This window comes from Mesoplodon bidens (genome assembly GCF_964165515.1).
Source record: "Mesoplodon bidens genome assembly, chromosome: 1".
Lineage (NCBI taxonomy): Eukaryota > Metazoa > Chordata > Mammalia > Artiodactyla > Ziphiidae > Mesoplodon > Mesoplodon bidens.
Window position 1 is genome coordinate 6,147,946 of NC_138176.1, and position 27,603 is coordinate 6,175,548.

General features: G+C 45.3%; 1 protein-coding gene across 2 annotated transcripts in view; it reads left to right on the plus strand.

Moving 5' to 3' along the window:
* The window catches only part of LOC308623351 ((E2-independent) E3 ubiquitin-conjugating enzyme FATS), a gene marked incomplete at both ends in the record, with an annotated part of 230,962 nt that extends 207,715 nt beyond the window's left edge, over positions 1-23,247 (plus strand). For both annotated transcript variants that reach the window (XM_081245615.1, XM_081245616.1), the window contains 3 exons: positions 18,964-19,027; positions 23,021-23,120; positions 23,209-23,247. In XM_081245615.1, the coding sequence (XP_081101741.1) occupies positions 18,964-19,027; positions 23,021-23,120; positions 23,209-23,247 (203 nt within the window). The remainder of the gene's footprint in view (positions 1-18,963; positions 19,028-23,020; positions 23,121-23,208) is intronic.
* Between the last annotated feature and the right edge of the window lie 4,356 nt (positions 23,248-27,603).

The window sequence follows — 27,603 nt, forward strand, 5'->3', positions numbered from 1 at the left end:
CACCTGGGCTTGGCTCCAGCAGTGACACAAGGAACATCTTCATCCATCTCTTAGCAAACCCTTCTTGAGAACCCACTGTGTGCCAGCCACAGTCCCTGGTCTCAGGGACCTCCCCACCTCTTGGGGAAAGCACATAGGTAAAGAGGCAATGACCTTGGAATTTGCTAAGTGCCATGAAGGGGGGTTGCCATGGCAACCCACAGGTGGTGGCCTTGCTCCCACCTTGGGATATGGTCCTGATGGAGGAGACCTCGTACTGCATTAGGATGAGGAGAGACTATGAGGGTGAGTCGTGGGGCAGGGTGGGGAGGGCAGGACGTGCTGGGGGAGGATGTGGAGGCACTGTAGCGAGAGGTCGCTGGGTGCTCAGCTATGGCTGGACCGTAAAATGGGGGTGGGGAGCAGAAGGGGAGACGGAAGCGCCGGAGAGGAGTCCAAGGGGCTACCAGGCATTGTACATGCTGCATCTGGGTTTCTCCTTATTCTGCCGTCAAAGCTGAGGCTATGTAGCTCCAGTCAAGACGTGATGAAGGCAGACTATGGCAAGGCAGTGGCAACAGATGCAGAGGTTCCTAGGTGATGGAATCGGTGGGACGTGGTGACGAGAAGATGAGCCTCAGGGAGAGGCTGGAGGAAGAGGGCGGGAGGCCGGCTTTGTTCTCAGCGTCTGACGTACTGGCTCTCTAACCTGTGGGCCCCTCTCTCCTTCCCCAGTCAGGGCTCCACCTGCCCATGTCCCCTGAGTTACCTGGGGCATAGGTGGGGCTTCCCCATAGTCCCTGCACAGCTCCTGGGGGTCCCGGGGGGAGGGATTGGTCATGTTGAAGGGCTGACCGTAACCTGGAATTAGAGAGTTCCAGAATCAGTCATCGCTTCTGCCCGGCAGAGGCTGCATTTGAGGAAGGATGAGCCGAAAGCACGTGGGAAGCGTCAGGTCCAGCGCCCCCAGGTAGTAGGCAGTGTAGCACCCGCAGTTAGTAGGTGGTACAGCACCCGTAGGTAGGGGCTCAGTCAGTATCTCCTGGTGACCCGTCTGTGGCGTTATCCTGCCCTCACTGCGATTCCCCCAGCCGGGGCCGCACCATCGTCAGCTTTTGAGCCTCCCTGGATTCCATGCTCACCCTGCAGCCCAGACCCCTCCCAGCCTCACTTGCCCACCTGCCTGCCTGTCCCAGTTGGTCTCATTGGCTGTCCTTCTTTACCTCCGGGAACATTCACCGTCAGTGCCCCCAAACCACCTGATAGAAGCCCTGTCTGTCCGTCTTCCTCTCGGCCGTGCAACATGCTGCCTAACCCCCCTGGTCCATCTCAAGTCGAGCTTCTGTCTTAATCTCTTACCCGCAAGGCTCTTGCCTGTGACTCCTGTAATGCATGACCTGGGCTGCGTGGTGACTTTCACTTCCCAGTTGAGCACTTTGCTCACTGTGAATCACTGCTGCTCGCTGTACTCGGTGCTGCAGCCAGTAGGAAAGCTGGGCAGTGCTCAAACACAGCACGGGTTGGCTTGCCTCCGTCTTGGTTTATGTCCCCTCTAATGGTTGGCACGGTCCTCCTGGCTCTTCCAGATTGTCTTCTTAACCTGTGAGTGTAGGAAACCCATCAGGAAGATGGCTTCAGGAAAACCCTTCTTCCAGCAAGCCCTCCCTGACTACTCCCATCCAGTCGCCACCTCCCCACCTCTTCCATTGGAGCACTCCTGTCTCTTGTATCTCTCTACATGGTCTACCTTCTTACCTTTTCACTTTGGATTATAGCCGTGTGAGTGTGCCAGAAAAATCTCCCTGGATTCTCAGTGCCAGTGGGCACACACCACACCAGGTCACTCTGGGAAGCTCTGCTGCGTGTAGCAAAGCAGACTAACTTAATCTGAGTTACATTATCCATACTTCCCAAGGTGAGCCAAGCACAGCCGTTTAAATCACAGACCCGTAGAGAAGCAGAGTTCTCCTGAAGGCCCTACAGAATTCCTTCTCCGGCTGATCTGCTTTCACTGATGATTCTTGGCTGGATCAGGTATTAAAATTAATTTGCATTCTCTGAGCATGTAGCTGGAAAAGTGACCCAGCAGATATGAGATGGCTGGGGAAGTCATTGCAGTAATAAAACTGTGCTGTTCATCATGCAGCTAGCACTGGCCACACCACCCCTGTTATTGCTGATCTGATCTCATGAATGTTTTTCCATCAATCTTCTGAATAAATATTTGGGCCTAGCTCTCCCAATATTACTCACAAAGGAATTTTAAATGCGCTTATCAGATAAAAGTCAGTTGTTACTTCATCAGTCTGCAAAGAAAACAAGAAGCATGATTTAGCTAAAAGACTGTTTCCCTAATTCAAAGATGTTTGCACGTACACTATTATTGGTGTCCTTCTTGGACCAATGATAAAGGTTTTGTGTTGTGTCTTTTTCTAAGAAACGAGGGGAAAAAAGATTACTTTATGTCTGCTGATTAGAAGTAGACCTATTTTATTCTAATTAAAATAATTAAACACAGAATTGTAGAATGGTAAGGAAAAATGTCTTTATGGGAACTCTCCCAATTGCCTGGATTTTATTTTCCAAATGATTTCCCTTTTATCCCACAGTGCAGTTCAGTAATAAACCTTGCAGTGACACTAGGGATATAAATCTACTTGGCAACCAGAATGAAAGTTTATTCATCATCTATAAATCACGGGATTTTGTGGTTCTCTAAATCAGCGGTCCCCAACCTTTCTGGCACCAGGGACTGGTTTCGTGGAAGGCAATTTTTCCACAGACTGGGGGGATGGGGGGATGGTTTCGGGATGATTCAAGCGCATTACATTTATTGTGCACTTTATTTCTATTATTATTACATTGTAATATAGAATGAAATAATTATACAATCCACCATAATGCAGAATCAGTGGGAGCCCTGAGCTTGTTTTCCTGCAACTAGGTGGTCCCATCCGGGGGTGACGGGAGAAGGTGACACCCGAAGTGTGTTGCTTATGTCCAGTCTACTCCGTAAGATGCAGCTTAATTGTCACTTGCCGCTCACTGATAGGGTTTTGATATGAGTCTGCAAGCGGTTGATTTATGATGGTGTCTGTGCGGTCAAACCTCCCAGCTAATGACGATCTGTATTTGCAGCCGCTCCCCAGCGCTCGCACCACTGTCGCAGCTCCACCTCGGATCATCAGGCGTTAGATTCTCATGAGGAGCGCGCGGCCTAGACCCCTCGCATGCGCAGTTCACAGTAGGGGGTCGCGCTCCTATGAGAATCTAATGCCGCCGCTGATATGACAGGAGGCGGAGCTCAGGCCGTAATGCGAGCGATGGGGAGCGGCTGTAATTACAGGTGGAGCTTCGCTTGCTCGCCCGCCACTCACCTCCTGCTGTGCAGCCCGGTTCCTAACAGGCCACGGACCGGTATCAGTCCGTGGCCTGGGGGTTGGGGACCCCTGCTCTAAATAATGCTGGGAAACCCTGGAATTGGAGCAGTGACTCTCACACATCAACAGCTAGCCTTTCAGACGTGTTCTAGGTGTTGCTCTTTTAGGGTGAAGTGCGATTTGAGCCATTGTTACAGTTCCTTTATATGGGTAATTTAAACTTGCTATTCAACATACACACATTCTTAAGAAAATGTGGTGAAGGTACACCACATCTTGTATATCAATATAAATAAAGTCCTATTCTGTAGCCACAAATACTAACTTTGAAAACTGAGAATGAATTATAGCTGTTAATATTCTGCAATTGTCACTTTTCTCCCCAGCCTCCTTAAGCCTAGACTATCCAAAATGCATTCCCGGGGGAGAGCAATCCCTTCAGATTGTTTTGTATGCTGTATTCTCTGGGAGGCTTACAATGCTCATGTATGTTAAGGGCACTGATAAGTTCTCTAAACTTCTTTGACCTCGGAATGCTTTTACCTGACTCTTGAGATTCCACTTTGGAAATATAGCTCTAGGAATGTTTGCTTATAAAAATATCTACCATGTTTTGCTAAAGAAACCCCAACTGGAGTTTCAATCTGCCATTTCCCACAGAAATCTGGGACTGTGAGAAGGAGGTCTTATTCTCCCTATCTGAACCCCTTTGGTCCAGCAATTCCAGAAGGTGATGACTGAGGACCCTGGGAACCTCTGGGCAGTGGGGTTGTGGTGCCGATTTCACAGTCTGTGGCCAGCTTGCCTCACTGGAAGCTTGTCCATTGACAGGCCCTGGACCTGTCTCCACGTGGGCTCCCCTGGCATCTGTAACAATGCCATCATGCTGTCACCCAACACAGAGTCCAACAGAGAAAGACGAACCAGTCAAAATCCCTTTGGAAAGCACTTCACAAATGTCATAATGTGAAATAACCAGGGAGGGTGGCGTTGTCCATACCAAGAGCTGAGAAAATGGCTAGAGGAAGCAATAAACTGCCAGAGAACTAACTGTGTAACTAGGACAGAGGCTTTCCTTCCCAATGACACAGGCAGCTGAATCAGACTATGCCACTGAGCTCTCTGGGACTGGTGATCTGATTGTCTGTTGCCATGGCAAAGGGAGGTTCTCCATACCCTCAGAATAGGGTCGCCAGATCCATTCAATGAAAATACAGGATGCTCAGTTAAACTTGCATTTCAGAGCATCAAAACATCTTTCAGTGTAAGTATGTCCCAAATATTGCATGGGATATAACTTATGCTAAAAAAAATGTTTCATTGTTGATCTGAAATGCAAATTTAACTGGGCGTCCTGCATTATATTTGGCAATCCTTCCTCAAATCCTGGAAACCCATGTAGGGACTTGGCTTTTTTCCTTATCACTCTTACCTTCTCTCAGTGTTTTGCAAACCTGCGCAAGCATCGGAATCGCTTAAAGGGCTTGTGAACTCACAGACCACTGGTCCAGCCCCAGAATTTCCGGTCCAGCCAACCTGGGGCGGGGCCAAGGACTTGCATTTGTACCAAGTTCCCAAGTGATGCTGAGGCTGCCGGTTCAGGGAAGGAAAGGGAAGCAGAAGCCCCACAGATGTGATTAGCTTTTATGTGAAAATATAAGCCTCACTTTGAGAACCACAACCATCTATCTTCTGCAGAGAATAAACAGCCCATTGATTCCATCAGTGACTCAATTCTCAGGCCTCTTACCTATTTACTCTGAGGCCTAGGCTGAGTTACTGAACTGCAAGGCCTCAGTTTGCTTATCTATAAAGACGGAAGACCTGCTCTCATGGAGAGTGATGCTAGTTAGCATTGTTGCTGTGACTGGCATCTCCATGGTTATAGTGCACTTTCACACGGACCATCCCATGAGACCTTCCAAGGACCTTTAAAGCAGACACTGTCCCCGCACCAAGCAGAGGAGGTACAGAAGGTCAGCGACCTTGAGTGGCCTGTCCCAGGGCACAGAGCACTGAGCTGAGGCCTAGACTGACCCAGACCTGCAGACTCGGATCCCAAATGGACCTTTTTTCATGGTATGGAGGGTCAGGCAGGCCAAAGGAAGCATCAAACGTACATCATAGGGACTTCCCTGGTGGCGCAGTGGTTAAGAATCCACCTGCCGACGCAGGGGACACGGGTTCGAGCCCTGGTCCGGGAAGATCCCACATGCCACAGAGCAACTAAGCCCGTGTGCCACAACTACTGAGCCTGCACTCTAGAGCCCGTGAGCCACAACTACTGAGCCCACGTGCCACAGCTACTGAAGCCCTCATGCTCTAGGGCCTGTGCTCCGCAATAAGAGAAGCCACCGCAATGAGAAGCCTGTGCACCACAACGAAGGGTAGACCCTGCTCACTGCAACTGGAGAAAGCCTGCGAGCAGCAACGAAGACCCAATGCAGCCAAAAAATTAATTAATTTTTTTTTAAAAAAGGTACATCATAGAAGCATGATGTTTAATGTACTAATGCTCGTATTATTTTCATGAAGCAGAAACAGTGAATTTCCTGCCGTGTGTAGTGGGGTCACTAAGAACTGGGGTCATTACATCTTAGAGTCTGGGTGAAGTTGTCCAGCTCCTTTGGTTTGCCTTTAAATTCACCAGTGTGCTCATTGTGGGAAATGCTGTACATCGCTTTGCTGGCCCCAGAAAAATGCACGTTTTAGGCAACTTATGGAAGTCCTTGATGAGGGTTCAGTTTGTGAGTGTCTGGTCTTGAGTGGGGATCTGGGTTAGTTTGTGAATCTCTGATGCTGTAGACAGTGGGGTGAGCTGAATATTCATGATAACAGCTTGTTCGGTGGCTCCTTGGGAAGAGAGTTGGCCAGGCAGACAGCCAAGTAAAGTGAATCTAGAACCATAAAGGAGAAGACCCTGGGGGGCAGGGCGGAAAGCAGCTTGCGATGGAGCTCTTGGGTCCAAGAGAGAGAGGAGGATGGCACCGGGGATTGTATTAAGTCTCCTTTGAAGCAGAGATGTTTGACTTGGGGATCTGGCTCCTCTAGGTGGAGGAGCTGAAGCCATGGTCCCTGGGCTTCATCTGCCTGTGTTGCATCAAGGATTCTACTCTTACGAGGATCTGCAGGGAGGCCTGTGGGCTGCCAGTGTGCTTGGCAGACTGGCAAACCCACGATCCTTCTCATCACCAGCCCCCTCGCCCAAGGGCAGACCCTTTCTCAAATCCATCCTTTAGCTCCCAGCACCCTATCGGTTCATGGAAGCCCTGAAACGGTGATCCTGCTCTAAACTCAAAGATAAGTCTGTGCAGGAGCCAAGCTCTCTGCAGAGAGAACAGTTCTCTCATCTTAACCAGGAGCCTGTGGTCCATCTCATTTCTTGACCTGAGCATGAAAAGAGAAATAGATCTCCCCACAGACCTCTGGTTTATTTTTCATTTCTTAATTTTGTGTGCCTTTACCTGAAGGATCGGAGAGGCTCGTTGCCTTTCTGAACTGTAACATTAGTATCTCTCTTTTGCGTCCGAATGGGAACTGAGCATTATTTTTATCTAAATGAAATGTGCCACCTCCACCGGCCTTCCAGGCCCCTAGAATGGGTTGCTCATCCACAAACTGTCATTCAGGATCCCACAGAAAGATAGAAGGGATTTCAGAAAAATGAGGATGTTTATCCAGCACAAGATTTTATCATCACAAGAGCATTTTGAAGGCAAACAACCTATGAGTCTTCAACTGGCTTTTCTACAGTGTAATGCACACCGTTTCATTTCTGGAGGGTTAATTGGTCCAAGGCAGGCCACTCGGCTGCCGCCCACGTCAGCAAATTGGAGGCCCCAGCGAGGTGAGCTGAATGGAAATGATGTGCAAGTAACTGGATGTAACTCCTGAAGACCATGATGTAATTATTCCAGAGGCAGGAGGGCCAGCTGCTCACTGGCTTGGAAACGGACATAATGAACAGCCTCCTGACCTTAGAATACACGTGTACTGGGGCCCCTCTTCAGGAGAAGAATCCGCTAGAGATTTTCTTCCCTAAAACATATCCCATTTCCATTCCTTTTGGGAGGCCCTGTCTTTCCTAGAAGACGCCGGCCAGTGTAGACTTGGCATCTATGCTCCAAACTGGCTTGTTGGCTCCCGGCTGGATTCTCTCCCACAGGCATCTCTTGGGTTTGGTGTTTTTAAGCTAGGGGAAGCAAATTCTAAAAGACTCTTCAAAGTGCCCAGGGTGACTGCAGAAAATCAGCTTCTGCAAGGGCGCTGCACTCATAAATCCAGTGTGAACTTGATTATCATTTAGATTACTTGTTCAATAGGAAAAATGAAGCTTTGCCATCAGAGCTGTAGATAAGGACTCTGCGTGGAGGAAAATGAGCTCTGGCCTCATAAGCAACCAATTATGCTGGTGTCCGGGGATCCTGGCTGCCTCCTGCTGACCCTGTCAGCTAGCTGCCTGGATGTGGAGGCCACCTGTCCCCACATGTGCGTGCGTGTTTGCACGTGTGTGAGGTGGGGGTTGTAATAAACACCCGCGTGTGTTTATAGCGATGGACGGGGTGTCAGGACTTGGCTTTTACTCAGGTGCTCCCCAAGAACAGCCTCAGAAGCACCAAACTCTCGGTAGCTCGTTGCTCACTAACCTGAATCAGGCTCAGTGTGTCTGGCCTTGCCACACGAAATTAGCAACAGGCCAGTAGTTTGGATACAGTGATAAGCCAGACACGGGAGATTCAGGTTTAAAAAAATAAAAAGAAGAAGAGTTTTCCAGGAAGACAGAAATAGGCAATTTACCTTAGTAATTTGCTTGGGGGGTGGGGGGAAACCCCTGCTGTGTTTGAATGATAAAACAGGAGGTCAATACAGTGGCCGTTTTTTCCTCTGTTAGTGAATTAGAACACGTGCAGCTTCGAGGAAAATCCACAAAAGACCCATAAGCTAGCTGAAAACTGTTCTCATCAGTCACTTTAATTTTATAAAGGTAGAATTTCCATTAAAAGGGAATTGATAGATGGGCTTTCACTGTATTTTTGAGCAAAGTGCGTGCAGGATGGTTTCCATCTCATGAAACGAGGTCCTGCTCTATGATGCCTTGAAGAACTGTCTCTTGCTGCAGGCTGGTCCCCATGGTCCTGCTGTGTTTCCACCTGGGCCAGCCTCCTCCCAGCCCTCCTCCCACTGTTGGGACACCTCTTTCTTTTTCAAGGTTCAGCTCAGCTGTCTCCTGCTGTGAAGTCTCCCCAGTCCCACCCCTTCCTTGGTGGACTGTGCACCCCCCATGAGCCCTCGCCCTGTGTAGACATCAGTCCTGGCACCTGAAGGCCTCGTGTATCTGGCTCTCACCCTGGGCTCTGAGCCCTTTGTCTTATTGATCTTTGAGTGTGCCGAGCCCCAAAGAGGTGAACACTTAACAGTCAAATGAAGGGTTGCTCCAACACAAAGCCTGGTTTTCTTCCTCCCTCCCTCCCTCCCTCCCTCCCTCCCTTCCTTCCTCTCTCTCCCTCTCTCTCTCTCTCTTTCTTTCTCTTTCTCTTTCTTAAATTTATTTTATGCAAGTATAGTTAATTTACAATGCTGTGTTAATTTCTGCTGTACAGCAAAGTGAGATATATATATGTGTGTGTGTGTATATATATATATATACACACACACACACACACACACACACATACATACACATGCTTTTTCATATTCTTTTCCATTAAGGATTATCATAGGGTATTGAATATAGTTCCCTGTGCTATACAGTAGGACCTTGTTGTTTATTCATTCTATATATAATAGTCTGCATCTGCTAACCCCAAACTCCCAATCCATCCCTCCCCCATAAAGCCTGGTTTTCTCTTCCACCTTCACCACTCTCTTGGCTCATGTTCGCTGAGTGGAGGTGAGTCCTGAGTCCTCCACTTCCCAGCTGTGCTGAGCATGCTGTCATCTTTCGCTTACCTGGCTGCAGTGGTCTGACCTATCTCCCTGCTGCCATGTTTGAGTTTCCTCCACCCAGTTGGTGCATGTTCTGAACAGCTGCTGGAGTCGGCCTTTAAGAATGCAAGTCAGATCCCCTGCTTAAAACCCCACGGGGTGACTCCCTCTTGTGAGAGCACTGGAATCACAACTAACCACGGAACAATCATCGACAGGAAGACACTGGAATTCACCAAAAAAGATACCCCACATCTAAAGACAAAGGAGAAGCCACAGTGAGATGGTAGGAGGGGCGCAATCACAATAAAATCAAACCTCATAACCTCTGGGTGGGTGACTCACAAACTGGAGAACACATACCACAGAAGTCCACCTACTAGAGTGAAGGTTCTGAGCCCCACGTCAGGCTTCCCAGCCTGGGGGTCTGGCAACAGGAGGAGGAATTCCTAGAGAATCAGACTTTGAAGGCTAGCGGAATTTGATTGCAGGACTTCGACAGGACTGGGGGAAACAGAGACTTCGCTCTTGGAGGGCACACACAAAGTAGTGTACGCATCAGGACCCAGGGGAAGGAACAGTGACCCCATAGAAGACTGAACCAGACCTACCTGCTAGTGTCGGAGGGTTTCCTGCAGAGTCTGGGGGTGGCTGGGGCTCACCGTGAGGACAAGGACACTGGCAGCAGAAGTTCTGGGAAGTACTCCTTGGCATGAGCCCTCCCAGAGTCCGCCATTAGCCCCACCAAGGAGCCCGGTAGGCTCCAGTGTGGGGTCGCCTCAGGCCAAACAACCAACAGGGAGGGAACCCAGCCCCTCCCATGAGCAGACAAGTAGATTAAAGTTTTACTGACCTCTGCCCACCAGAGCAACAGCCAACTCTACCCACCACCAGTCCCTCCCATCAGGAAACTTGCACAAGCCTCTTAGATAGCCTCATCCACCAGAGGGCAGACAGCAGAAGCAAGAAGAACTACAATTCCTCAGCCTGTGGAAGGAAAACCACATTCACAGAAACATAGGCAAAATGAAAAGTCAGAGGGCTATGTACCAGATGAAGGGACAAGTTAAACCCCAGAAAAACAACTAAATGAAGTGGAGATAGGAAACCTTCCAGAAAAAGAATTCAGAATAATGATAGTGAAGATGATCCAGGACCTCGGAAAAAGAATGGAGGCAAAGATTGAGCAGATGCAAGAAATGTTTAACAAGGACCTAGATGAATTAAAGAACAAACAAGCAGAGATGAACAATACAATAACTGAAATGAAAACTACACTAGAAGGAATCAATAGCAGAATAACTGAGGCAGCAGAACGGATAAGTGACCTGGAAGACAGAATGGTGGAATTCACTGCTATGGAACAGAATAAAGAAAAAAGAATGAAAAGAAATGAAGACAGCCTAAGAGGCCTCTGGGACATTAAATGCAACAACATTCGCATTATAGGGGTCCCAGAAGGAGAAGAGAGAGAGAAAGGACCCGAGAAAATATTTGAAGAGGTGATAGTCAAAAACTTCCCTAACGTGGGAAAGGAAACAGCCACCCAAGTCCAGGAAGCACAGAGAGTCCCAGGCAGGATAAACCCAAGGAGAAACACGCTGTGACACATAGTAATCAAATTGACAAAAATTAAAGGCAAAGAAAAATTATGGAAAGCAACAAGGGAAAAATGACAAATAATGTACAAGAGACCTCCCATAAGGTTAACAGCTGAATTCTTAGCAGAAACTCTACAAGCCAGAAGGGAGTGGCATGATATATTTAAAGTGATGAAAGGGAAGAACGTACAACCAAGATTACCCAGCAAGGATCTCATTCAGATTTGATGGAGTAATCAAAAGCTTTACAGACAAGCAAAAGCTAAGAGAATTCAGCACCACCAAACCAGCTCTACAACAAATGCTAAAGGAACTTCTCCAAGTGGGAAACACAAGAGAAGAAAACGACCTACAAAAACAAACACATAACAATTAAGAAAATGGTAACAAGAACATACATATCAATAATTACCTTAAATGTGAACGGATTAAATGCTCCAACCAAAAGACACAGGCTTGCTGAATGGATACAAAAACAAGATCCATCTATATGCTGTCTACAAGAGACCCACTTCAGACCTAGGGACACATACAGACTGAAAGTTGGGGGATGGAGAAAGATATTCCATGCAAATGGAAATCAAAAGAAAGGTGAAGTAGCAATACTCATATCAGATAAAATAGACTTTAAAATACAGAACGTTACAAGAGGCAAGGAAGGACACTACATAATGATCAAGGGATCAATCCAAGAAGAAGATATAACAATTATAAAAGTATATGAACCCAACATAGGAGCACCTCCATACATAAGGCAACTGCTAACAGCTATAAAAGAGGAAATCGACAGTAACACAGTAATACTCGGGGACTTGAACACCTCACTTACATCACTGGACAGATCATCCAAACAGAAAATTAATAAGGAAACACAAGCTTTAAATGACACAATAGACCAGATAGATTTAATTGATATTTATAGGCCATTCCATGCAGAAACAGCAGATTACACTTTCTTCTCAAGTGCACACAGAACATTCTCCAGTATAGACTACATCTTGGGTCACAAATCAAGCCTCAGTAAATTTAAGAAAATTAAAATCATATCAAGCATCTTTTCTGACCACAATGCTATGAGATTAGAAATCAATTACAAGGAACATAACATAAAAAACACAAATACATGGAGACTAAACAATACGTTACTAAATAACCAAGTGATCACTGAAGAAATCAAAGAGGAAATCAAAAAATACCTAGAGACAAATGACAATGAAAACACGACGATCCAAAACCCATGGGATGCAGCAAAAGCAGTTCTAAGAGGGAAGTTTCTAGCAATACAAGCCTACCTCAAGAGACAAGAAAAATCTCAAATAATCTAACATTACACCTAAAGAGCTAAAGAAAGAAAAACAAAACTCAAAGTTAGTAGAGGGAAAGAAATCATAAAGATCAGAGCAGAAATAAATGAAATAGAAACAAGAAAACAATAACAAAGATCAATAAACCTAAAAGCTGGTTCTTTGAGAAGATAAACAAAATTGATAAGCCAGACTCATCAAGAAAAAGAGGGAGAGGACTCAAATCAATAAAATTAGAAATGAAAAAGGAGAAGTTACCACAGACACCACAGAAATAGAAAGCATCCTAAGAGACTACTACAAGCAACTCTATGCCAATAAAATGGACAACGTGGAAGAAATGAACAAATTCTTAGAAAGGTATAACCTTCCAAGACTGAACCAGGGAAAAATAGAAAATATGAACAGACAAATCACAAGTCATGAAATTGAAACTGTGATAAAAAAAATCTTCCAACAAACAAAAATCCAGGACCAGATGACTTCACAGGTGAATTCTATCAAACATTTAGAGAAGAGCTAACACCCATCCTTCTCAAACTCTTCCCAAAAATTGCAGAGGAAGGAAAACTCCCAAACTCATTCTATGAGGCTGCCATCACCCTGATACCAAAACCAGACAAACATAGTACAAAAAAAGAAAATTACAGACCAATATTACTGATGAATATAGATGCAAAAATCCTCAACAAAATACTAGCAAACAGAATCCAACAGCATGTTAAAAGGATCATACACCATGATCAAGTGGGATTTATCCCAGGGATGCAAGGATTCTTCAATATATGCAAATCAATCAATGTGATAAACCATATTAGCAAATTGAAGACTAAAAACCATATGATCATCTCAATAGATGCAGAAAAAGCTTATGACAAAATTCCACACCCATTTATGATAAAAAAACTCTCCGGAAAGTGGGCATAGAGGGAACCTACCTCAACATGATGAAGGCCATATACGACAACCCACAGCAAACATCATTCTCAATGGTGAAAAACTGAAACCATTTCCTCTAAGATCATGAACAAGAAAAGGATGTCCACTCTTGCCACTATTATTCAACACAGTTTTGGTAGTCCTAGCCATGGCAATCAGAGAAGAAAAAGAAATAAAAGGAATACAAATTGCAAAAGAAGAAGTAAAACTGTCCCTGTTTGCAGATGACACGATACTATACATAGAGAATCCTAAAGACTCTTCCAGAAAACTACTAGAGCTAATCAATGAATTTGGTAAAGGTGTGGGATACAAAATTAATGCACAGAAATCTCTTGCATTCCTATACACAAGTGATGAAAAATCTGAAAGAAAAATTAAGGAAACACTCCCATTTACCACGGCAAAAAAGAGAATAAAATACCCAGGAATAAACCTACCTAAGGAGACAAAAGACCTGTATGCAGAAAACTATAAGACACTGATGAAAGAAATTAAAGATGATACAAACAGATGGAGAGATATACCATGTTCTTCGATTGCAAGAATCCACATTGTGAAAATGACTCTACTACCCAAAGTAATCTACAGATTCAATGCAATCCCTATTAAACTACCAATGACATTTTTCACAGAACTAGAACAAAAAATTTCACAATTTGTATGGAAACACAAGAGACCCCGAATAGCCAAAGTAGTCTTGAAAAAGAAAAACCGAGCTGTAGGAATCAGGCTCCCTGACTTCAGACTCTACTACAAGGCTACAGTAATCAAAACAGTATGGTATTGGCACAAAAACAGAAATGTGCATCAGTGGAACAGCATAGAAATCCCAGAACTAAGCCCACGCACATATGGTCACCTTATTTTTGATAAAGGAACAAGAATATACAGTGGAGAAAAGACAGCCTCTTCAGTAAGTGGTGCTGGGAAAACTGGACAGCTACATGTAAAAGAATGAAATTAGAACACTCTCTAACATGATACACAAAAATAAACTCCAAATGGATTAAAGACCTAAATGTAAGGCCAGACACTATAAAACTCTTAGATGAAAACATAGGCAGAACACTCTATCACCTAAATCACAGCAAAATCCTTTTTGACCCACCTCCTAGAGAAATGGAAATAAAAACAAAAATAAACAAATGAGACCTAATGAAACTTAAAAGCTTTTGCACAGCAAAGGAAACCATAAACAAGATGAAAAGACAGTCCTCAGAATGGGAGAAAATAGTTGCCAGTGAAGCAACTGACAAAGGATTAATCTCCAAAGTATACAAGCAGCTTGTGCAGCTCAATATCAAAAAAACAAACAACCCGATCCAAAAATGGTCAGAAGACCTAAATAGACATTTCTCCAAAGAAGACATACAGATAGCCAACAAACACATGAAAGAGTGCCCAACATCACTAATCATTAGAGAAATGGAAATCAATACTACAATGAGGTATCACCTCACACCAGTTAAAATGGGCATCAGAAAATTTTCAAACACCAAATGCTAGAGAGGGTGTGGACACAAGGGAACCCTCTTGCACTGTTGGTGGGAATGTAAATTGATACAGGCACTATGGAGAACAGTATGAAGGTTCCATAAAAAAACTAAAAATAGAACTACCATACGACCCAGCAATCCCACTACTGGGCATATACCCAGAGAAAACCATAATTCAAAGAGACACATGCACCCCAATGTTCATTGCAGCACTATTTACAATAGCCAGGTCATGGAAGCAACCTAAATGCCCATCAACAGGCAAATGGATAAAGATGATGTGGTACATATATACAATGGAATATTACTCAGCCATAAAAAGGAATGAAATTTGGTCACTTTTAGAGACGTGGATGGATCTAGAGTCTGTCATACAGAGTGAAGTAAGTCAGAAAGAGAAAAATATCATATACTATCGCATATATGTGGAACCTAGAAAAATGCTACAGATGAACCGGTTTGCAGGGCAGAAATAGAGACACAGATGTAGAGAACAAATGTATGGACACCAAGGGGGGAAAGTGGCAGTGGGGGGGGATGAATTGGGAGATTGGGATTGACATGTATACACTAATATTTATAAAAATAGATAACTAATAAGAACGTGCTGTATAAAAATAAATAAAGTTAAAAAAAAAAACCCACCTGGCTCTCCATCTCTTACTCTGGAGGAAAACTCAACAGACTTGCAAATCTCCTTAATAGGCTTGCAAAACCCAACACTGATGCTTCCCATCGCCTGCTGTTACAGAATGCAAGTTCGTGTGCATGACCCACAGTTAGGCCAAACAGTACCGAAACATAGGGATCTAGTGCAGAGAAAGGTTTATTGCAGGGTTATGCAAGGAGATGGTGGCTCATGCCCCCCAAAAGCCCAGCCTCCCCAAAGGGTTTCAGCAAAGCCTTTTTAAAGGCAACCTGAGGGAGGGGCGTGGTTGGTTGTTGCAGATTTCCTGGTGTTGGAATCCTTTGTTCTTGTAGCTGTCCACATAGGTTAGGTCACGATGTTCCTGTAAACCTCCAACAAGACAAATGTTTGTCTCTGTTCTGCAACTTTTCATCTCTATATGAACAGAAAAGTATTATACCCTTAAAGATCAGAGCCTCGAGAATAGGCTTTCCTGTCTATTTCAGGCTATAGGCAACATTCTTAACTCAGAGCAAAAGCAATGGAATACAAAGGTTAAAGGAAAAGAAACGTTGCTGATATGGAGTCAGATTCATTCTTCCCTATTACACGGCACCCACTCGAATCATTGGAGATTCTGGTTCAGGTTCCAGTGCCCACGTGTGTGAATTGTGGTTAGACTCCGCAGGCGGTGGTAAAGTGTATAACCTGGGTGCAGAACCACAGCTGTCTTTGCTTTCACCTCTGCTCCCGGCCTGCCTTCTTATACCCTCGTGCCCCTCCCTCACACTGTGTCCCCGATCCTTCCTACTTCCTCACACTTCCCTCTACTGGCCCCCACGGCCGGCTCCTGTGGTCATTTGGGTCATGGTTTAAATACCTCCTCCCTGAGGAGCCTTCCTGACCACCCCGGTCCTCCTTGACCCTGTGGCCATGATTCTTTTTCATCACAGCACTTACCTGATACTTTGTAGCTGGTTTGTTAATTATCTGACTCCTTCTTCAATACTGAAGTCTCATGGTGGCAGGATCTTATCATTTTTATTTTCTTCCGAGCATTCCCTGGAGGCATAGTAGTTGCTCATTAAATGTAGGAGGCAGGAAGAAGGAAGAAGAGAAAGGGATTTTGGATTGGTCTCCTGGGAAATGGACCAACACTTGTCAGGGCCACCGAAAGATGAAATCTGCAACCACGGGTTGGTGGCCGTGTTCTGAGGTTGAGGGCATGTGTGGACAGGGCTGGACTGATTTGGACTGAAATCCAGCTCTGCCGCTCACTCATTCACTGCATAAACCTGAGCAGGAAACCCTTGGCCCTTTGAACTTTGATTTTCCAACCCGAAAATACAAAACAATTACGAGTATGTCGCAGGGTTGGTGTGAAGATCTATGGCGATCCAATAAACACTCGCTGTTTATTATAAGTAGTGATGCTGACCCTCAGGTGTCACCCTGCCCCCTCCCCCTCTTCCTGCTGCTTTCCCTCTCAAAGTGCCAAATAGGGTTCTTTTTACTCTAGTGAGGTTGGGAGCCATTAGCGACACACTTGATTATTTCAGACAACTTCCTCCAGGGAGGAAGAGCCTCACTTTCTTCCTCTCTTCCATCCCATCCAGAAAGCAGCCCCACTATCCATCACATGGGCCTCATGCTGTTATGAAAACTCAAAATCAACAGCAACCAGAGAGGTGCGGGGTGGAGCCCGCCAGCTGGGGTGGGCCCTCTTGGATACAGACATGCTTGTTTTGCACCTAACATGGGCTGCTGGGCCCAGAATTTAAACTTGTGCTGAGGCACAGCGGGCGGAGAAGAGTTCAGAAAACAAAACAGTGGAGGTGCCAGATAGCTCACATTTGCTTTTGTTTCCTCTTGGAAATAAGACCAAAGCTTCATTGTGGTATCAGGTGCTCAAAAGAAACAAATCAAACCGAACCAAAACAAAAACAGAACTAACTTCTGAGGGGAGACCACATACAATTGAACTGAGATTATAGAAATATTATAAATGCACTTTGTAACATTTCTATTCCCTTGGGGTACCGTGCATCTGTTCACCTCAGCCTTTCCCTAATCCTGAGTGACTCCTGAGGAAAGCTGGTGCAGACCCAGGTCTAAGTCTCTGTCAGAGGCTCCTTCTCCCTGCCTCAGTGGGGGTCTTCAGGCGGACACATATTTGCTTGCCCAAGACCCTGACTGCCTTAAGGTGACAGCCCATTTCTTTGGGATGCTGCTGGGATTTTCCTGAGGTCCTGGGTTCTGGCCGGGCCCTGTCTGGAGTGTGAGCAGAGGGTGGGTGCTGGGAGGTGTCTCTGCAGATCAGTCTTCATGGCGACATTGACTCTCCTGGTTCACATGGCCCAGTGCCTTTCCAAACACTGGGGACGTTTTCCCTTCACTGGGAAAACTCTTCTGATTTCTTTCTCTTTTCTTCTGTTTTTCCTTTGAATCTTGTCTTTGAAGTTGAATAATGGTGCCATCTTTTTCTTTTATGTTTATAACCAGATAGAATACAAGTTCAGCCACTGTGTTGTTTCCATATTGTAAATCGGTAGCTGTGTTATAGTTCCTCAGAGGAGAAGAGATGTCTTTGTATCCATGCCTCTATCCCACCTTCTTGTATATTCCTGGAAAATTCTGCATATTCTCAAGCCTGAGAAATCTTCAGTGGCTCCACTGGAGTATTGAGCAAGGGAGGACAGGCCCAGGTGGGGGAGACTGATAGAAACATGGTGGGGTCTTGGCTGGGGATCCCAGGGAGCCCACTGCAACTCCATGATTGAAGGACACTGAGTCACCTGTCTGCTTGTGCTGAATGAAGGCAGGGGAGCTGGTTACCGTCCAGGGGTTCCAGACATTATGTGTGACAGCTGCTCAGATGCATCCCCATGCAACAAGCACCCCCATGAAACATTTTTGTGTGCCAGCCTCTTGGCTAACCCATAGGCCTGAGAGTCTCATGGGGATTTCAGAGTTATCGCAAAAAGGTATACACTAGTTTTGAAAAAACACAGACCACTTTTAAGTGTGTCATCTGTAAACATCCTTGTGATGAGCAATATGTACTTTCATTAAAAAAAATTCCAGACTCGTAGTCATTTTTAGCCACTGTGTACTTTCTTAAAGGACACTAGACAGCCATTACTATTATGTTGTTGTCCATTACATGTTCTGACCTTGGGAAGGGCTAATTCCTCCATTAGGAAGGATGCAGAGGCTGAGCATCCCTGATGGAGGCCACAATTGTGAGTGAAAGCTCCTGCTCTCCAAGTGTTTCAGCAATAGTGGGAGATTTCCTTGTCCTCAGAGGCACCAGAAACCTAGTGTGGAGTTTTTTTGTGGATGGGATGACCTCACACCCAGGGCCCTGCCCCCAGAGTGACACTGAAACACATTTTCGTGCCACAGTGGCCCTACCCCAGTAAACTATGCCTCTTTATTGCTAAACGCAGCATGCAAAGGAGTCACTGACCATAAAGACTATTAGATGTTACCCTTGAACTTCATGCCCATATTTAACTGTTTGTTGATTTCAATACAACTGTGCATGGTGTGTGTGTCCACTGAGCCCTGCTGTGTTTGTAACAGACTGGGCTTAGATTCAGGGTGGATAACAGAGAGTGAACTAAGCCCACCATGATGTTTCTCTAGAAATGTGCAACGTCTGTACCTTCTGAAATTAATCCTCTTTCCACTTTTTTGTTTTTCCAGATAACTTGTTCAAACCGAAAGAAAGGTACATTTCAGAGAAGGAGATGCACATGCGATCTAAAAGGTACTTGGTTATATTGTGTGAGGTCAAAAAAAGTGGGGGAGGAGGGATGGCTTGATGGATCCAGGCACTGTCCAGCTCGGCCACTATTTCTAGGTCACGATTAAGCTCTGAGGTCTTCTTGGCCGTGGATTTGAAAAGCTGGCTGGAAGAAGTGAAGTTGTTGAATTGCGCCTCTGAATGCTAATGTCATTCTTGGAAAAACCTTAGGAAAGTGGTGGGTCTTGGATTCTGAACCAGTCCTGTAATTGGTCTCTAAGAGATCCCCAGCCTCGTAGCAGGAATGCTTCTGCACTTTCCCATCATTGCTCTGGGCAGGTGCTGTTTGTCACTGTGCAACTCCGCAGGTAATTTTATGAGGAGGAGAGAAGCTAGGTCTCCTGAGGGCCTTGACGGTGGCAGAGCCTGGAGAAAAGCATCCAGACTTGGAGGCCGATGGTGCATGGGTCCGGCAAAGCCACAGAGGGTCACGAGCTGGCCTTTTTGGCACTGCATCCCTGGCGGGCTTGGCGGCCCTGCTGCCCGCAAACTCTCCCTGTCCTGCTTGGCTGGTTGCTATTCTAGACACCCACTCGTTCTCACCAACACACAAAGGCTGCCATTCTTTCTGAGACCTGGCCTCCCAACCCAAATGTAATAACTTGACAGAGTTTGCCAAGTTCATCCAAGTAAAATGCCATTAGCTTATAATAAAGTATCTAACACTGGGAGGACCTATAACAATTAAACCAAATTGATGGTACAACTTAGAGAAACCATTAAAATAGGAAGAATACATTTCTCCCCACTCCAGGCGCAAAATCTCTGCTTTCCCATGATTATATTGTTTCCATGACAATTAGCCAACTTTGATTATCTGTAGGGAACCTCTTTGTAAATAAAAAAGTAAAAGTGAGGAGGAAGGGGACCATCCCATTAATGACCCAATGCGCAGCTTTCTAACTGGGGTTTTTAAAGGGCCACTGGGTTTCAAGACCTGCCGTTTCAGAAGTGCAAAGTTGTGTATACCTCATGCCAAAAATATTCCTTTTTCAATTTGGTGGAAAATTCAGCCAAATCTTCCCCTCCTGGTCCCTAAGTCCAGAGCTGCTATTATGGAGACTTGAAATTATAATGTAGATCTCAAAGCAGCCTTCGTGGACAGAGTATCACCATATCATTTTACTGAAGAGGAAACTGAGGCTCTGAGAGGACTGGTGAGCAGAGTGATGCTGTTCCCCACATCATGGCTTCCCTGGCTGGAAGCCAGGTCTCCTCAGATGTGGTCAGTAACGGGACTTCCGCTCTGCTCTGTGGGCTGTGCCCTGGGTGGGCTAAGACCCCGGTTCTCAGACTTCACGCACCCACAGAATCACACTGGAGCTTCCTTTTCTTTTGTATTCTTTGTTATTAGTTATATTATTAAATTACATTTTCATTAAAAAAATTCAAACAGAGGAGAGAGAGCTGAAGTCCCTCATGACTGACTGTCCCTGCTCCTGCCCCACCTCCCAGCCTTGTACTTTCTCCAGAGACACCACAGTTATCTGCATCCTATATATCATTCCAGGCCTTTCTCTCTGCCTAAAAATAGACGTTTATTTGTACATCTATTTACATGTACAAATTAGATAACTATTTAGTATCTAATTAGATAACTATTATTAGTTATCTAATTCTTAACCGTAAATGGGATCATGCTATATATAATATTATCTTTCTGTAGCTTGCTTCTTTTACTTTGTGTCTGTGAGGTCTTTTTCTATGTCAGAAGACATGGATGATTTTCCTCATTGATGCAGAGTGGTCCATTGTACAAATGTGCCATTATTTATTGAGGATGTTAAGAAAATACTGCAGCAGAAGCTCCAGGGCTGAGGCCTAGGAATTTTTGTCCTAAACTCCCCACAAGATCAGATGGTCAAGATCGGGAAGATGCGTGTCTATGGATCCAGAAGGATTTCCACTGTGGAGCTTTGGGACATGTCAGATTGCCTACTGACCCTGACAGACTTCTCCTGGTCCCCTCTAGAATTGCTCTTTGATTTGGCAATCGTGTGTTCATTTAGATCATGTTGATACCCTCAGTGTGCCAGGCACTGTGCCATGTGCAAGCAATTCCCAGGTCACTCTACACTACATGACTGGGGAACAGTGTTGCATGAAGTCAGACAGACCGAGGCTGGACTCCCAGCCCCTCATTCACCAGCCGAGGGATGTCACTGGCCTCCTGACCTTGCTGGGGATGGGTTCCTCACTCCCATAACAGCAGGACACTGGACGGTGTCTCTTCCAACTGTCGTGAGGGCTACCCGGGAAAATTCATGTCAGGTGATTAGCCTAGTAAGGAACTCTCTTGCACTGTTGGTGGGAATGTAAATTGGTGCAGCCACTATGGAGAACAGTATGGAGGTTCCTTAAAAAACTAAAAATAAAACTACCATATGATCCTGCAATCCCACTTCTGAGCATATATTGAGAAAAAACCATAATTCGAAAAGATACATGTACCCCAATGTTCATAGCAGCACTATTCACAGTAGCCAGGATATGGAAGCAACCTCAGTGTCCATTGACAGATGAATGGATAAAGAAGATGTGGTCTACATATACAATGGAATATTACTCAGCCATAAAAAAGAATGAAATAATGCCATTTGTAGCAACATGGATGGACCTAGAGATGATCATACTAAGTGAAGTAGGTCAGACAGAGAAAGACAGATGTCATATGATATCAATGATATGTGGAATCTAAAAAAATAATGATAGAAATGAACTTATTTGCAAAACAGAAAGACCCACAGACATAGAAAACAAACTTATGGTTACCAAAGGGGAAAGGCGGGAAGGGTAAATTAGGAGTTTGGGATTAACGTGTACACACTATTATATATAAAATAGATAACCAACAGAGACCTACTATATAGCACAGGGAACTAGAATCAATACTTTGTAATAACCTATAAAGGAAAAGAATCTGAAAAATAATATATATGTATATGTATAACTGAATCACTGCTGTACACCTGAAACTAACATAACATTGTAAATCAGCTATATTTCAAAAAAATAGATAAAAATTTTTAAAAGGTAAATTCATAAAAAGATTATTAGCCTAGTGCCCTATAACCAAGACAATGTCACCTGCTAATATTGTCATCATCAATACTTGTATTGTTTGTAATTATTATTTTAAGAGGGCAACATGTTAAACAAATTTTGTCTGGCTTTCAAACATGAGAGAAAATAAAACAAGAGATGTTAAGCCAAGTGCCACGTGTACAGCACCCCAAAAGCTCAGGCTACAGTGTCTCCTCTGTGTCTGTGGATTCCAGCAGAAATCTTGTTTGGCATCAGTACATAAACAATTTCTGTAGGGAAGTAAGAAGAAAGGGCCCAGAAGAAGGATCCCTCAGGCCCTGCTTGTATCTTGGAAGCTCCTAATTTTACACCAGGACAAGAACATAATATCAATACACATGCCTGAGAGGTATTTGGAAACAGCTTAATTAGGAATGCAGTAGGTAAAGAGGCAAACACACACATATTTTATGTGTGTGTCATTCCAGTACAATTCCTGCTATTTCCATTGATTCGCTTCTCCTTTTCTAAGTCATAGGGAGACAAAAACTCAGTGGCAAAAAGGTATTTGGTCAAAGGTAAGTTTACACTCAGAGTGGCAAAGCGGTAGGTCTAGAATCTCTCATTTTACAAGCACGTGGTTAATTATCGTAGAAGATGGAGAGACAAGAAAAGTGACTTCTGATTATACAACCGGCCTCTCCAGCTTTGCCCTGGGTGGGGCTCCATCTGCTGCGTGGCCCCTGCCTGGGCAGTCCCATCTGGAGATGGTCAGGGGAGCCCCGGGTCTTGGGTCTCACAGATGCGAGGTGGCCCATATGCAGCTGATCGTCCCTTTGAAATGGAAGAACCTGCTGACAAGAGAGGACACAGATCCACAGCAGACACACGCTATCTCGCTACCATTCAGAATGTTTTCTGAATCTGTTTCAGAATCTATAATAACTTGCCGGAAGTTAGAAAGAAAAAAGAAGAACAAAAGAAAAGGGTGATCTTACAGAGTAACAGACTCCGGGCCGAAGTCTTCAAAAAGGTAATGGCCCGGCCGCCAGCAGGTGTGACGTGTGTGTGGTGCCCAGATGCTGACTCTGAACTTGACTTCTTTGTCTCTAATTCCCTAGCAATTACTGGACCAGCTCCTTCAAAGGAATGCAGTCTAACCACAGGCTGCCCTGCTGACCCTCTACCTGGACCTGGGATGACTTCAAACGCTGGATAAGCCATTAAACTTAGCATTATCTTCATGACGTGAAACACTTATTTTGCTTTTGATTTTTTTTTTCATAAAGGAAAGCATAGCTTCCTGAATTGCTGACCCAAACCAAGCAGAAACAATAACCCTTGAGGAAATGGATCATCAGACTGCAGGGGGGTAATCACCTCAACTGAACGCACTCGATACAGTCCATTCATTTTTTTTTTTTACTTCTGAATTTTATCTTTTGCTTCTGGTTTTTCCCCCTACCATTTCCACTCAGGCAGAAAGGTCTTCTGTGCTCAAGTGGGCTTAGATCCCTGGGAGCTGGGTTTTTTTTTTTTTTTTCATTGAATTTCTAGGACCTAAAATACATCTCTTTCAAAATACCAATCTCAACTTCCAAATTTGGGGATATCACACAGTGTGTTTGAAACCTCTCTGGGTGTGTGTGCCATGTAATACTGAAGGCAGACTTTGGAACTAGGCGGGCGCTCTGCCAGAGGCTGGGGACAAGTGACCTGTTTCTTGGTGACCTGGGGTGATCAGAGCAGCCCTTACTTCTCCCACCCTACTCCCAGGACCTGCCTTCGTTTAGCAAAAGAGCCTATTTCCGTGGAAGCCCTGAGGGCAGAATTGGCTGGAAAAAGTTGTAGGTAACTTCAGTGTTTGCTGTAAACCCTCCAGTCCCCCGCCAAAAGAGCTGTGTTGCTGAAAATGGCCTGATGGCTCCAACTCTAACGTTTGTTCCTCCACACAATTACAATGTCCATTATTTATAAATATGCGTTTGCGGAGTGAAGAGCAATAGTTTTATCAAAAATGGAAATAAATGCAATGATTACAAAACTTAAAGTACTGCTCTATTCCGTGTTCTGTGTTATGAACCAAGCAGCCAATATAGATGGTGCTCAGAGAGAAATGTCACCAAGGTCCAGTGGGGACCTCTGACCGCCTGTGTCACCACCTTCTGACCATCACAGCCCCCAGGTCAGGGCCCTTGTTGTGCCCGATGCCTGGGGAGAAGGTTTTTCCCAGAGAGTTGGCCTGAGAGGTGTCGGGATGCTGTTGAGAGCAAGGTTAGGATCCTGAAGTCCCCACATCTCACTAGGAATCTCCCCGGGAATGAGAAGGCAGTTTAGGGGGTTAGGCAGGAGCCCTGGTGACACTTCTGTCCCTTTCCCTCCTCCCATGGCTGCATACACCATCCCCTCTTCCTGGAATGCCTTTCCTCTGCGTATCTGCTAGAAAATTATTTGAAAGCTCAGCCTCTGAGTTCTCTCCTGTCACGTCTCCTCTGCCCTGCCCTCAATATGGATGGGCACTTCACTCTGGGTGCACGTGGCATCAGAACCTGTGCAGCGTTGCCCATCAAGATGATCTGACCGTGCCACCATGAGTGGAGACTCTGGATTCACGTCTTGGTTGCGCTGCTCCCTGGTCTGTGGCTGTAGGCATGGGTATCAGTCTGGACCCCCTCAGGAGAGAGGAACCTCACAGCGATGTGAACAGGCAAGTTCAAGGTACATGGTTATAAAACATAACAGAGGATTGGAGTGATGCGGGATTGGCTACTGAGCGGTAAAGAGAGCTCAAAAGAATACAGGTGGGAAGAGCAGGTAAAGGAGCAGTGCCGCCCTGAGGACAAGTACTGCCCAGGCTCCTGGGCGAAGGTCTAGATATCGTTGGAAACTGTCTCCTTGGAGGCACACTGCTACAGCACCACCTGAGGGAGATGCTGGGGTAGGCAGCTGGCCACTGAGGGCTGCCAGTAGCTTGACCTGCAGGAACTGGGTGGGTGGATGGGGGGGTGCACGTTTGCAGGGACCTTGAGCCACTGTCCCTGGTGTGGGAAGCCATGCCCTTCTCCTCCTGCAGTGTCTCTCCCGCTCCCTCTACTGGCAAAGCATGGCAGTGTGCCAGCAGGTAGAGGGGAAACATTGCAAGGGCCTGGATCCATTTTAACAGAGAAGGCAAAAAGGGTGCCTTTGGAGGTGTGGGATGATAAACTGACTGGTGTGGCCAGTTATTTAACCTTGCCTCAGTTTACTTATCTATCAAACGGAGATAGGTTTGTTATAGGAATGGAATAAGCCAGTGTGAGTTGAGTGCTTCGAAGGGTACCTGGCCCAAAGCAAATAGCCTGAGTGTGTCCTGTCATAGGTACATAGATGTGGAAGTAGAGTGTCCTGATAAACCCCGAGCACAGAGGCAGCCGTTGTTCATTCTCATAACCCCTCAGCTTGGCACTGAGAAGATGCACCAAAAAGACTGTTGAATTTGTAGACGTTGCTACAGCAAAAATCAGTTGTACAAACAGGATGCTTTGCAAACGTGTTGTCTCTCAAGCTCTTCTCACTCTTAGAAACAATTTCAGTAGCTTGGTTAGGCTTGCCCTTAAGCTTAATTCGGCTTTTGTGAAATTACTAGGCCTCTTCCGGATTTTTTTTTCATCGAATCTGATATTAGTTTAGGGCAGTCTTTCTTAGGTAGCTGTCCTGCCACACCTTTTTCTTATGTTTCTTTAATATCTTCAGAGAGTTTCCAAAGCTTTTCCCTAAACCAATAATTTAAATTCAGGGCTCACCACTTCTAGACAGTTCTGTGACACTTTCTAAAAAGTGGATTTATGTGAGCTAACATCTAAATATCTCAGAATGCCTCGATGGAGCCAGCTTTCAACAATGACCGTGAAGGGCTTCCCCCCTCTTTGCAAACCTGATGTCAAGTGTTTAAATCAAAAGAATAAATCAAAGCCCACCTGAGATTAAATGCCACTGAATAATGTATTTCTTAGGACGGTCTTAGCTAAGGTGCCTGAAGTAAGTAGTGGGTAGGAATATACGATGTCTGGCTTGAGCCGGGCTTCCCTCTGGACAGCCAGCTCAGGACAAGGCTGCAAATTAAAGTTTTGGTTTCTGCTCAACTGATTTCTTCTCTATTATTGTAGTTGTTGTTTTTTTGTTTTTGAATGCTGATGAGTGAATTTCAGGTATCCAGCATTTCTTTTCTGTTCTAATGAGGTTGTAACAGAAATATAATAATGTTATAATAAATACGGAAGTAAGGTTTGAATCATAATAGCTGTCCCTATAGCTCTGTCAGGAATTGATCACCCATGTGCTGGATTCTCTTATTACAATCAGACTTCGGGAAAGACGAGGGTTTTGAAATTCTAAGTAGAATTTATCATTGTAACTTCAATAATCAAATTCTGTCTAAGTTTGTTTGGGTTCTGGCATGGAGCAATCCTTCAATGATAATGCAAGTAGCAGGACTTAAAGTTTTGTAGCTGGTATTTGTGAGCTCGGACCAGGCAACATTTGGAATCATTTGAGATGGACAGACCGGAGGGTCCCAGCACCAGCCTGCCTTGCTGTGGTCTCCATGACTTCACGTTGAAGGAGAAATGCCTATTTTGGTGACTTGTCCTCTCTGCCAGCTGGTAATGGAATAATGGAAAAACAATTGTCTGGGTTTTTTTTAGCCAGTGTCCATTGCCAATCCAACTTCCTGGAAGCTGTGTGCTCCCTGGGTGAGTCAGCAAATGCTTGCTCAGATGAAACAAGGCTCATTGAAAGAACTATTTGTGAAACAACCAATTGTTGAAGAGTGTTTGAAAATCCTATTCCCTCAGAAGTCCTCCCACGTCAGCACTTGTCGGTATAAAAGTTGCAGGCCATGGACCTGGTCTCCAACCATATCAAGTGGCCAACAGTCTGAGCATGAGGCAGATCAGATGCAGAACAAGAGGAAGGGGATGTACGGCCACCTCACCCCACTGGAGGGTCTCTGACAGCAGGGACAGGCGGGTTCTGGGTTAAGGAAGTAAGAGCGTGATGGCAACAACAAAAAGGATCCACTGTGGGTTTGTGTGAGAGTGTGGGCATGTGCATTAAAAGCAAAGGAAATGATCTGTGAAGTGATTAAAATGAGTCTATCAGCAGACGGTTCTCCGTTACAGAGTTCATTGTATTTGTACTTTCATCAATACTTGATAATGACCCATGAACGTCTAGCTAAATAGAAACCTTTTGGAATCGGCTGTCCCGGAGTTGAACGAGCCACCCCAAGGGCTGAAACACTTTGGAAGTCGCTCCAGCCTCCTCTGTCCCCCGTGGACACGATGTCCCCCACTTCTCTGGAGAGCAGGCTGTCAGAAACTTCCCTGAGAATCCACGGCCCGTCTCCCCACCATCGGGCTGCTGGTCTGGGAGAGGCGGGCTCCTCCAAGCAGATGTTTTCTCCACATGGAGCATAGTGACGATATTGGCACGTTGCCCCACAAATGGAGGGTTTCTTTCAAGTCCATCGGCTGCCT